The sequence below is a fragment of the Symphalangus syndactylus genome, chromosome 8 (assembly GCF_028878055.3).
Source record: "Symphalangus syndactylus isolate Jambi chromosome 8, NHGRI_mSymSyn1-v2.1_pri, whole genome shotgun sequence".
In the NCBI taxonomy this organism is placed as follows: Eukaryota; Metazoa; Chordata; class Mammalia; order Primates; family Hylobatidae; genus Symphalangus; species Symphalangus syndactylus.
This window is the reverse complement of record NC_072430.2, coordinates 134,879,160-134,892,855: the sequence shown is the minus strand read 5'-3', so window position 1 is coordinate 134,892,855 and position 13,696 is coordinate 134,879,160. Positions and strand designations below refer to the sequence as shown.

The following is a 13,696-nucleotide window of genomic DNA, read 5'->3' as shown; positions in this document are numbered from 1 at the left end:
TTCAACGGTATTAAAATACATTCACAATGTTGTGCAACCATCACCACCATCCATCTCCAGGACTCTTTTATCTTGTAAAACTAAAACCCTGTACCCATTAAACAACTCCCCATTCCTCCCTGCCCGCAGCCCAACAGAGATATTTTTAAGAGTCATATTATTTTACATTTAATTAATCAGCTTTATTTTTTAAAAAACAAAACACAAAAAAAGATGTTTCAAAATTGTAAGAGAAAAAATACATATAGTAGTGCTGAAAATATGCATACCGCACTCTCGTATTTTCTGTTAAGTGTTCTCATCTCTGAAACCCTCCTTTAGTTATGCAGAAAAAAACCCTAAACTTGACAATGAAAGGCAAGTTTTAGGCTCTATCAGGCTGCCCCACCTCTTCTGGATAAACATTCAGTAACTTCCGTGTTTGAACTTCCTGCCAGCCCTAGGTCCCACCGGGCTTTCGCTTCCGCCGCCTGTTAAGGGTTCACCCATGCCTTTTCTTGCGGAAGTGGCCTGCGGATATCACCGCCCTTGCGTGCGGGAGGCATGGCTGCACACTCTGTGTCCTTTCTAACCTGCAGAGAAACGTTCTTGTTCAACAAGACAGTGGTCATCCTGTGGGATCAGCTTCTAAAGTCAACAGCCAGTGAAAACTGTGTTCTCTTTCCACAATGAAGCAAACTCACCTCTGCAACCTCTGGCATTGCACCTCCTCTGGGTCTCAGCCTCACCTTCCATCTCTCCCTCATGGTAGCCGCCTTCTTGGCAGGGTCCTTGCCTCTCAGTTTTTCTAATACCTTGCACTTTGCCCACTGAAGGCACCTAGAAACTTTTGGAAATCTCCTGTACCACACACGGGCCATGGGGGAACCTGGAGAGGTGCTTTATAAGACACCTCCTCTCCACCTAGAGGAGACTGTGGCCACCTCGTGGTGCAGGCCGACACAAACGAAAATCAGGAAATAAGCTCTAGGATTTCCCCAGCTTTATCTAGTTGATTGCAACAAGTCATACCAGGAGTGAAAGCAGATGGTAATTTGGGGAGGCAAAGAAAGGTACACATAAGAACGATATAATTATAGAGAAATAGCAGGAGAAAAGTGAGGTACAGGGGTACAGAGATCTGAAAGGATGGGAGTTAGGGGCATGAGAAGGGAAGTCACTGATTGGGACTGTAGGAGGCTCACTGAAGACCCCAGTTTAAATTATTAACAAGTCATTATTTGGTCCAGGGACAGCCTCACCTAGACATGGAATCCAAAAGAAGCTCAAAAGGGTGGATCAGGTTCCTCAAAAGAAAGATGACTCAACTTGGAACTCCACGGTAGTGACAAGGGCCCAAAAGGCGAGAACTGAATGTGCCCGAACGTCCAGATCAGAGGGTAAGGCTGATGATGGAATCTGCCATTTGAATGGCTCAATGTGGGAGAGTTTCTCCTGAAGCAGGTACAGGGTTAAGTAGATATGTAAAGTCAATAGTAAAAGGAAAAAGTACAGAGAATGAGGATGGGGTATAACAAGAGGGACAAAGAGAGCAAGCATCTGTTGCATCTGAAAAGTTTTGTGGAAGAAACAGACATGTTCACAGGGACAGCTGTGGCCTGGGGCAGCAGCTCTCAAATTTTTTGGTCTCAGGACTCCTTTATGCTCTCAAAAATTATTGAGGACCCTAAAGAGCTTCTGTTTATGTTGTTTATGTCTATCTACATGTACCTGATTAGAAATTAAAACTAATAATTTTAAAACATTAATTCATTTAAAAGTAACAATAATAAACCAATTGCCTGTTAACATAAGTAACATTATTTTATGAAAAGTAAATATATTTTCTAAAACAAAAAAATTAGTGAAAAGAGTGACATCATTTTATATTTGTGCAAATCTCTTTGATTGTGAGTGAGCTTTATAAAAAGACAGCTGGATTCCTCTAACTGTTTCTGCATTCAGTTGTGATATGTTGCTTTGATTGAAGGATAGAAAGAAAATCTGGCCTCACACAGATTTCTAGTTTAAAAGGGTGAGGTAATTTAACAGTCTTTTGAGATATCTGTGGATATTCACCTTTAATACTACACCAACACTCAACAAGTGATAGTTTCTTAAATATTAGTTGTAATGTAAAATTTGAAACCATATCAATTAACTTCATACTCTGTTACAATAAAATACATTAATCCATCTTGCATTTTGAATGGACCTTCTACTAATGCAAGATTTTATAATAGTACAGCTGTTTGGAAAATATACATTTGGAATTATACGGTGAGCTTGTAACTCAATCACACAAGTGTTTTCTTGGGGCCACTGTGGTACTTCAGGATGCAATAGAAGTGCTTTATATGTGCTCTTCAGTTTTTCACGTAGAATATTAAGATGTCAGATATGTACTCAAGGATAGAAATTTAATACAATTAATAATTTTTACTGGCTCACCAAGAACATTCTCAAGTGAATCTTGCTTTTATTTTTATTTTTTTTGGTATAGTGAGTAGGTGGCAATAAAGGATGCAGTGATTCCTGCTGAGGTTTGGGGACACTGCTTTGATGTGTCCTAAGGCACCAGCAGTTTTATCTGCCATTGCTCTTGCTCAATCTGTACAAAGGTTGAAATAGTGAAAAAGGCAAATAACATCTTATTATGAAAAGGATTTTGACCTTGCAAATTTTCTGAAAAGGTTTGAGGGACCCCCTAGGGGCTCACAGACCTTACTTTGAGAGACTGGCCAAGGGGTTCAGATGGCTGCACCACACTGTGGATGTCTCCATTGGTAGAGTAACCACTGCTAACCAACTCTGGTCAGCTCCTCCCCTGAGTGGCAGACAGGCACAGTGTCATGAGCAGCACCAAATCTCTTGGTAGATGCATTCTTAGGAGGGTAAGACCTGGGGCCTCCAGGACTCAACTTCAGAGTGTGCAAGGGCCTTCCTGGGTCTCTGGGAGATTCTCCGTGGAGCTTCCCAAGGAGCATTTACTAAGATCTTTCATTTTCCAGAGATCATTGATGGCACTTCAGAAATGAATGAAGGAAAGAGGTCCCAGAAGACGCCTAGCACACCACGAAGGGTCACACAAGGTAAAACTTGGAGATCGCTGGTCTCAAGAGTACAGTCACCAGGAATCTAAATTCAGAGCTGTTTTACACTAAGGCAATATTTCTCTTTTTTTTTTTTTTTCATTATCACTGTGCTAGAGAGCCCTTCTGGATTTTTTTTCTTAATCAAGACCCTTCCCATGATATTTACTACAAATGTATGTCCATTTTATGTAATGTGTCCATATGTATGTATGTATATCTGTGCTTTATAAGATTTTTCTCAGCACTCAGGAATGAGTTTTTCCACTATTGGCAACAGTATCACCATTACTGAGAATGAGTGTCCTAAGTATATTCATGGTACTGTACTGAAAGTACAGCTTGTCCAAAGTACAGCTTGATCCAACCCATGGGTTGGATCAAGCTTTTTCCTAGAATTCCAATCTCCATATTTCTCATGTGGCCTTTCTGAGAAAATTGAGAAGCGAAAAACTCATTACAAACACACATGTAACACTATGACTGAGCATGTACAACTGGTGGAATTGTGGGCATGTGCTGGTAAAATTGTGCATGTTAATTCACCCCTCACCATCGCTACCATTATTCACATTTCTGGAGTAAGTTGATACCACTATCCTCAGGGGGGAAAAACAGCTGGATATCCGTCTGTTTGCTGGTGATATGGCCATTGTCACAAAAATCACAGAACTCTCACATGACAAATGTGATTTTCAAACAACAAATATCTAATTATTGTCAGGAAAAATGGATTAAATTTTACCACCTTAAAATCTAAATTATCATTTTAACAGTTTCTCCTATATTGCACTGGCTTATCTAGTAGTATTTCAACTTTTCTCATGGTTAATTTTATTTTATTTTCACAACCACCCTTGGAGAAGATTGAATGACTTATTCCAATTTAGCAGATGAGGAAATTAAGACATGGAAAGGATTAATGGGTTTTTTTCAGGATCCCCTGGGTAAGGGCTGGCTGCCACAGGATTAACAGCCTGGTCCCCAGGAACTCTTTCCAGGAGCCATCGTTCTCCATAGAAAGGAAGGGGCAGAAAGAATACTGTCAAACCTTTGTCAATTCACTATTGCCCAAAATCGAAAACTGCTTATTCAAAAATTACTTTCTCATTACTTCCAAGATCCTATGGATAATAGAAATAAACTCTTTCTGGGAAAATCTCCCAGGGCAGAGCATAAGTATAAAGAAGAAACTATTTGGTCTCTGTGGTGTGGATTGTTATTATGCCATTCTAGGCCATAAAAGACATCCAAGCCAGAAAAAGCATTATGGGCTTTTTAAAATCATGATTTCACTTTTTTTCAACATAGAAAAGTTCCTGGACTTTTCTAAAAGCAGTGTGCTGTCACCATTAGGATTATGTTGCTGGCCCAGCACAGTGGCTCATGCCTATAATCCCAGCACTTTGGGAGGCCGAGGTAGGTGGATCACTAGAGGCCAGGAGTTCAAGACCAGCCTGGCCAGCATGATGAAACCCTGTCTCTACTAAAAACACAAAAACTAGCCAGGCGTGGTGGTGGGCGCCTGTAATCCCAGCTACATGGGAGGCTGAGGAAGGAGAATCACTTGAACCCAGGAGGCAGAGGTTGCAGTGAGTCAAGATCACACCACTACACTCCAGCCTAGGTGACAGAGCGAGACTCTGTCTCAAAAAAAAAAAAAAAAGAGGATTATGTTGCTGTGTGTGACAGCAAACCTCACCCCACTAAAAAATAATAATAATAATAGTAGCTAAAGCAAGAGAGGTAGGTGGTCAAGAGCTGGTATCATACACTGTAGGGTCCTGGGCTTATTCTTGCTTGTTGCTTCATCATCCTCAGCATGTGGCATCCCCTTCACTGAGGTCCAGCCAGCATGTCTATGTTCCAGCTAAAGAGAAAATGACAACGTCAAAGAAGGGCACACCTCCTCCATTGAAGGACCCTAAATGCTTCCGGTCACAGATAGTAATTTGCTGTCATTAGTAATTTGCTATTGGGAGGCCAGGGTGGGTGGATCACTTCAGGTTGGAAGTTCAAGACCAGTCTGGCCAACATGGTGAAAACCCATCTCTGCTAAAAATACAAAAAAAATTAGCTGGGCCTGGTGGTGTGCACCTGTAATCCCACTGCACTCCAGCCTGGGCAACAGAGCGAGACCCCATCTCAAAAGAGAAAAAAAAATTGCCATCATTTTATTGCCAGGACTGGTTGCATGGCCACACCTGACTTCAAAGGAGGCTGGGAAATGTAATCTTTAATCCATAAGAATAAGGGGCTCAGAATCAGCAGCTTTATTACTAAAGAAAAAGGGAGACCAGAGAAAGAAGAACAACTAGCAGTGCTCACCCTGCCCATGTTTATGGTGGACATTATGACTGCCCTCCTCTAGTTCCAATTCTTCTCCCCTTCCCAGACACTTGGAAAGCTCCATTATCATCCCCCTTGCAGGAGGCAGCTCCACTATACTAGCTCTGGCAAATAAGCCAGAGAGATGGGTGTCACTTCTGGATCACGGCATGTGAGAGCCCGTTGCAGCTCTCCACACTCTTTTCCTGCCTGTGGAAGTGTGTGGAAGAGGGAGGCGCCAGAAGGCCAAAGCAGCATGACCTACCACATAGAGGACAGCGGCCCTGGAGGGCTCTACAGAGGACTACAGAGGACTTCCAGTCCTACAGAGGGTCCTATTTTCCTACAGAGAACTTCGTGTGATAGAGAAATACACTTTTCAATGTTAAGCCACCAAAGTTTGGTTTCATCTGTTACTGCAGCACAGCCTACCCTGTCCTGTGTGATACAATATTCCTAATAAAATTTTCAGTGTAGAAAATTGTAAATCAGGCTAGGCATGGTGGCTCACACCTGTAATCCCAGCACTTTGGGAGGCCAATGTGGGAGAATTGCTTGAGCCCAGGAGTTTGAAACCAGCTTGACAATGTAGTAAGACCCTGTCTCAGAACAAAGAAAAAGAAAATTATAAATCATAAAGTTAAACATCTATTTAATCTGCTTCCCCCACTTTATTTTCGTATAAGTATGCATACATTTTTCTTTTTATATATAAGCTCATACTATATAGTCTATTCTATAAATCACTTTTTTCATTGTGTATAATCTGTGTATCAATGTTATCTATTTTTTTAACTACATGGCACGTTACATATGATTCACCACAATTTGTTTAAATAATCACCTACTAGTGGACAGTTTCTTATTTTTATATGAAAATAGAAATCAGGTTTGTGTGTATTTATATCTTTGCACGCTTGTCCAATAATTTCCTTAGAATTGATTCTTAAACACAAGCTTACTTGGTTAGAATCTATATCTTAATGGTACATGTTACCGATTTGCTGTCCAGAAAACATAATGATTTATGTTCCCTTTAACAATATATGAGTATTCATTTCCTACATCCTCAATGCTGGATGTAATAAAACTTTTTAAATGTTTAGGTATCCTTAACATCCAAACAATGAGTTTCTTTGATTATTAGTAATGTAGAGATGCTTTCTAAATAAATTTGTCATCTTCATTTCCTCCTTGAGCATTTTTAACTTACGTTTTTTGCTTATTTTCCTAGATTACCATTCATCTTTTGCTTTATCTAATAAGGATATTAACCTTCTATATGTTATGTATATTTAAATTTTGTTTTTGCTTTAATAGTGTTGGGGTGTTTTTTGAACTGTGAACTTTTTTTTCAGTCCTCCTCCTTCTGTATATTTTTAATTTTTTAAACATTCAAATCTGTTTATCTCTTAACTGTATAATTTCTGGCCCTGAATTTTGGCTAGGAAACCTTTTAATATCCATGGTTTCTAACAATCTTTTTCTAGTCTTGAAAAACTGCTTATTAATTTTAAAATTAATAAGGCATGCTGGCTCATGCCTGTAATCCCAGCACCTTGGGAAGCTGAGGCAGGAGGATCACTTGAGGCCAGGAGTTCAAGGCCAGCCTGGCCAACATGGTGAAACCCCGTCTGTACTAAAAATACAAAAGTTAGCCTGGGGGTGCATACCTGTTATGCCAGCTACTCAGGAAGCTGAGGTGCAAGAATCACTTGAACCCAGGAGGTGGAGATTGCAGTGAGCTGAGATTATGCCACTGCACTCCAGCCTGCATAACAGAGCAAGACTCTGTCCCAAAACAAAAATTTTTTTAATGACGTATTTTAAATGTTAGTTCTCTAGTATATTCCTGACCCATCTTTATTCAATCCCCAAATTCAATTTCCAGGTAAAATGGAGTACTTTTTTCACATAGGTCACATGGTTTTCTTGCCTCCTCAAAGTCATGGAGAAACAGGAAAAAAATTACTTAAAAAAGTGTTGACATTGCAGGTTTGTAGATCAATATTCGTAGCCATAAAAGATGTGGGTTTTTTTCTTTTTTAGAAAAAAGGAGAAAAGAATATGGCCAGTCAAGTTCAAAAAGAAAACAGAAAAAAAAACGCCCAAGAGGTAAGAAAGAAAAGTGAAGTGGTTACTCCCTTGGTGTTTATCAGGCCCCTCACCTGACCAGCTGGCATGACCTCCTCTCCAGCCACATGTGCCTGGAGCACAGCCAGCCCCAACCTTGTCCGCTAGGCCACCCCATCAGTAGACTCCCCCACAAAGGAAGAGCAAACCTAACACCAACTTGGTTTATACCTAGTCTTCTTTTCTCTTACCATAGGGAGGGAATGGGGTTGAGGTGGACATGAGGCATCAGACAATTTTGAGATTAGAATTGTTTCCTGTCTAGGGTCAGAGCCCAGAAGAATAGACACAAGAAACCTAAATCCCCAAGCAGGATTCAGACTTTCAGTTCCAAACTGCATTAGATTTGGAGTCATAGAGTGTTCAGAGCTACATCAGTCAACCCATGCTTGCTTGCATGCCTGCATGCATGTGTCTACTCCAGTGCACGAACTGTGTTACTTGCAGAATAAGAAACAAAAAAGCTGCATTTTTCTGGTTCCTCTGCTTCATCCCACTTTTCTTTTTCTTCTCTGTATTCTCTCCCTCTTCCCTTTCTCTGTTCCCTTCTTTTTCCCTTTTCCTTTTTTTATTTTGTAAATTTTTTGTAGAGACCAGGTCTTGCTATGTTGTCCAGGCTGGTCTTGAAATCCTGGCCTCAAGTGATCCCCTTGTCCTAGCCTCCCAAAGTTCTGGGATACAGGTGTGAGCCACTGCACCTAGCCCCTTTTTCTTTATTCTTTTACTCAAAATTATTTACAAAGGGCCTAAGATATGCCAGTCAGTGGGGATTCTCTTGGATTCTGTACCTTTATGGGAGCCAGCCTGGGAAGGGATCTTGTCCCAGCTCCCAAACATGAATTAGGACACGAGGATCACTGCTTTGGAAATCCCTCTAATTTTTCTGCTTGTTCCCAGCATCCCTCAATCTTGGGGTTTGGCCTGGAAGGAAAGTCTTATCTGCCTGCTTGCACTTCCACTCCCTGGCCTCTTCTTCCTGGCTCCCCACCCCACTGCTTCCCTAGGCTGGAGGAAACATACTCTCTGTCATTTACTGAGTGTTCACTACCAATGACTTATAGGAAAACTTGACATTCAGACCTCCAAAGTTTTCTTTTGATAGGTACAGGTAATTTTTGGAATTTATGAATTCCTCTTTGCTCCCAACAAATACTGTGCTTCAAGATTTTGTCTAAGCTTGCCAAAATGGCCCCAACTGAGCAGTGGCTTCTCAGTTCTAGCAAGCATCTGCCCTCGCCCTGAAACCTATTGATGTAATAGTCAGGGAAATCTTTACTATTTGCAAGTATGAAAAATACATGCTTCCTCAGCAGAAACCTTACAAGCTAGAAGGGAATGGAGTCTTATCTTTAGTCTCCTTAAACAGAATAACTCTCAGCCAAGAGTTTTGTATCTGGCAAAACTAAGTTTTATGAATGACGGGAAATAAAGTCATTTTTCGACAAACAAATGCTGAGGGAATTTGTCACTACCAGACCAGCTTTATAAGAAATGCCAAAAGGAGTTCTAAATCTTGAAACAAAATATTGATATGCACCAGAATACAAACTCTTCAAAGCATAAAACTCACAAGGTCTATAAAACAATAACACAATGAAGAAAACAAAGTATGTAGGTAACAATTAACATGATGACTGAAACAGTATCTCACATCTTGATATTAATGTTCAACATAAATGGGCCTAAGTGCTCCACTTAAAAGATACAGGTTGGCAGAATGGATACAAAATCACAAACCCAATATCTGCTATCTTCAAGAGACTCACTTAACACACAAGGACCCATATAAATTCAAGGTATAAGGGTGAAAAAAGATATTCCATGCAAATGGAAACCAAAAGCAAACAGGAGTAGCTTTTCCTATATCAGATAAAACAGACTTTAAAGCAACAACAGTAAAAAAAGACAAAGAAGGTCATTATATAATGATAAAAGGATCAATCTAACAGGAAGATATTACAATCCTAAATTTATATGTAGCTAACACTGGAGCTCCCAGATTCATAAGACATTTACTACTAGACCTAAGAAAAGAGATAGACAACAACACAATAATAGTGGGGAACTTCAGTATTCCACTATCAGCACCAGAGAGATTATTGAGACAGAAAGTCAACAAAGAAACAATAGATGTAAACTACACTCTAGAACAAATGGACCTAATAGATATTTACAGAAGATTACATTCTTCTCATCAGCACATGGAACATTCTCCAAGATAGACCATACGATAGCCACAAAACAAGTCTCAATAAATTTTTATAAATTGAAATTATAGTTTGATGGGAATAACATTGAATCTATAAATTACTTTGGGCAGTATGGCCATTTTCAATATAGTGATTCTTCTTATCCATGAAGATGGAATGTCTTTCCATTTGTGTCTTCTCTTATTTCCTTGAGGAGTGGTTTGTAGTTCTCTTTGAAGAGGTCCTTCCCATCCTCTGTTAGCTGTATTCCTAGGTATTTTATTCTCTTTGTAGTGATTGTGAATGGGAGTTCATCATGATTTGGCCATCTGCTTGCCTATTGTTGGTGTAAAGGAATGCCTGTGATTTTTGCACATTGATTTTGTATCCTGAGACTTTGCTGAAGTTGCTTATCAGTTCAAGAAGTTTTGGAGCTGAGATGATGGGGTTTTCTAAGTATATAATCATGTCATCTGCAAACAGAAACAACTTGACTTCCTCTCTTCCTATTTGAATACCTTTATTTCTTTCTCTTGCCTGATTGCCCTGGCCAGAACTTCTAATACTATGTTGAATAGGAATGGTGAGAGAGGGCATCCTTGTCTTGTACTGGTTTTCAAAGGGAATGCTTCCAGCTTTTGCCCATTTTATATGATATTGGCTGTGGGTTTGTCATAAATAGCTCTTATTATAATTTTGAGATATGTTCTGTCAATACCTAGTTTACTGAGAGTTTTTAACATGAAGGGATGTTGAATTTTATTGAAGGCCTTTTCTGCATCTATCAAGATAATCATGTGGTTTTTGTCTTGGTTCTGTTTATGTGATGGATTACGCTTATTGATTTGTGTATGTTGAACCAACCTTGCATCTCAGAGATGAAACTGACTTGATCATGATGAATAAGTTTTTTGATGTGCTGCTGGATACAGCTTGCCATTATTTTATTGAGGATTTTCGTATCGATGTTCATCAGGAATATTGGCCTGAAATTTTCTTTTTTTTGTTGTGTCTCTTCCCAGTTTTGGTATCAGGATGATGCTGGCTTCATAAAATGAGTTAAGGAGGAGTCCCTTCTTTTCAATTGTTTGGAATCGTTTCAGAAGTAATGGTACCAGCTCCTCTTTGTATTTCTGGTAGAATTCAGCTGTGAATCCATCTGGTCCTGGGTTTTTTGTTGTTGGTAGGCTATTAATTACTGCCTCAATTTCAGAGCTTGTTATTGGTCTATTCAGGGATTCAACTTCTTCCTGGTTTAGTCTTGGTAGGGTGTATATGTCCAGGAATGTATCCATTTCTTCTAGATTTTCTAGTTCATTTGTGTATAGGTGTTTATAGTATTCTCTGATGGTAGTTTGTATTTCTGTGGGATCGGTGATGATATTCCCCCTTATCATTTTTATTCTCTCTATTTGATTCTTCTATCTCTTCTTTATTAATATGGCTAGTGATCTATTTTGTTAATTTTTTCAAAAAACCAGCTCCTGGATTCATTGATTTTTGGAGGGTTTTTCACATCTCTATCTCCTTCAATTTTTCTCTGATCTTACTTATTTCTTGTCTTCTGCTAGCTTTTGGATTAGCTTGCTCTTGTGTCTCTAGCTCTTTTAATTGTGATGTTAGGGTGTCCATTTGAGATCTTTCTAGCTTCCTGATGTGGGCATTTAGTGCTACAAGTTTTCCTCTTAACACTGCTTTAGCTGTGTCCCAGAGATTCTGGTATATTGTCTCTACATTCTTCATAGAATTAGAAAAAAAAAACTATTTTAAATTTCATATGGAATCAAAGAAGATTCCATAAAGCTAGGACAATCCTAAGCAAAAAGAACAAAGCTGGATGCGTCACCCTACCTGACTTCAAACAATATGACAAGGCTATGGTAACCAAAACAGCACAGTACCGGTACCAAAACAGACATAAAGACCATGGAGCAGAACAGAGACCTCAGAAATAACACGACACATCTACAACCATCTGATCTTCAACAAACCTGACAAAAGCAAGCAATGGCAAAAGGATTCCCCATTTAATAAATGGTGCCAGGAAAACTGGCTATAAATATGCAGAAAACTGAAACTGGACCCCCTCCTCACATCCTATACAAAAAATAACTCAAGATGGATTAAAGACTTAAATGTAAAACCCAAAACCATAAAAACCCTAGAAGAAAACTGAAGCAATATCATTCAAGACATAGGCATGGGCAAAGTCTTCATGACAAAAAAGCCAAAAGCTATTGCAACAAAAGCCAAAATTGACAAATGGGAATTAATTAAACTAAAGAGCTACTGCACAGCAAAAGAAACTAGAAATAGAGTGAACAGGCAACCTACAGAATGGGAGAAAAATTTTGCAATCCACCCATCTGACAAAGGTTTAATATCCAGAATTTACAAGGAACTTAAACATATTTACAAGAAAAAAACAAACAACCCCATCAAAAACTGGGCAAAGAATATGAACAGATACTTCTCAAAAAAAAAAAAAAAACATTTACATGGCCAACAAACATATGGAAAAACGCTCAACATCACTGATCATCAGGAAAATGCAAATCAAAACTGCAATGAGAGACCGTCTCATGCCAGTCAGAATGACAATTATTAAGAAGTCAGAAAACAATAGATGCTGGTGAGGCTGTGGAGAAATAGGAATACTTTTACACTGTTGGTGGGAGTGTAAATTAGTTCAACCATCGTGGAAGACAGTGTGGTGATTCCTCAAGGATCTAGAACCAGAAATACCATTTGACACAGCAATCTCATTACTGGGTATATATCCAAAGGAATATAAATCATTCTACTGTAAAGACACATGCACACATATGTTTATCACAGCAGTATTTACAATAGCAAAGATGTGGAACCAACCCAAATACCCATCAATGACAGACTGGATAAAGAATATGTGGTACATATACACCATGGAATACTATGCAGCCATAAAAAGTAATGAGATCATGTCCTTTGCAGATACATGGATGAAGCTGGAACCCATCATCCTTAGCAAAGTAACACAGGAACAGAAAACCAAACACCACATGTTCTCACTCATAAGTGGGAGTTGATCATTGAGAACACATGGACACAGAGAGGGGAACAACACACACCAGGGCCTGTTGGGGGGTGGGTGGTGAGGGGAGGGAACGTAGAGTATGGGTCAATAGGTGCAGCAAACCACCATGGCCCATGTGTACCTATGTAAGAAACCTGCACGTTCTGCGCATGTATCCCATTTGGGGGGGTTTCTCAGACCACAGTGGAATAAAACTAGAAATCAACTCCAAAAGGAACTTTCAAAACCATAACAAATAAATGGAAATTAAATAATCCGCTCCTGAATGATTTATGGGTTAACACTGAAATTAAGATGGAAATTAGAAAATTATTTGAAATGAACGGTAACAGTGACATAAATTATCAAAACTTCTAGGATACACCAAAAGCAGTGCTTTTAAAAGGAAAGTTCATAGCACTAAATGCCTACATCAAAAAGTCTGAAAGATCACAAATTGACAACCTAATGTCATGCCTAAAGGAACTAGAGAAACCCAAAGCTAGCAGGAAAAAAGAAAGATGAGAGCAGAATGAAATAAAATTGAAACAAAAAATAAAAAAGATCAATTAAACAAAAAGCTGGTTCTTTGAAAAGATAAACAAAATTGATAGAACATTAGCCAGAGTAACCAAAAAAAGAAGAGAGAAGTTTCAAATAAACTCAACTAGAAATGAAACTGGAGACATTACGACTGACACCACAGAAATACAAAAGATCATTCAAGACTACTATGAACACCTCTATGCACAAAAACTAGAAAAATCTAGAGGAAATGAATAAATTCCTGGAAACATACACGCCTCCTAGATTAAATTGGGAAAAAATAGAAACTACGAACAGACAAATAACAAACTGTGAGATTGAATCCAACAGCCCATCAAAAATATAATACACCATGATCAAATGGATTTAATCCC

General features: G+C 39.0%; 1 protein-coding gene across 13 annotated transcripts in view; it reads left to right on the top strand.

The window, feature by feature from the left end:
* The window catches only part of SP110 (SP110 nuclear body protein), a 61,518-nt gene that overhangs the window by 21,885 nt on the left and 25,937 nt on the right, over positions 1–13,696 (top strand). For all 13 annotated transcript variants that reach the window (XR_010122241.1, XM_063645239.1, XM_063645235.1 and 10 more), the window contains 3 exons: positions 1,230–1,379; positions 2,991–3,071; positions 7,449–7,514. Coding sequence is in view for 12 of the 13 variants with exons in the window: in XM_063645239.1 (XP_063501309.1) it covers positions 1,230–1,379; positions 2,991–3,071; positions 7,449–7,514 (297 nt within the window). In the remaining variant the exon portion in view is untranslated. The remainder of the gene's footprint in view (positions 1–1,229; positions 1,380–2,990; positions 3,072–7,448; positions 7,515–13,696) is intronic.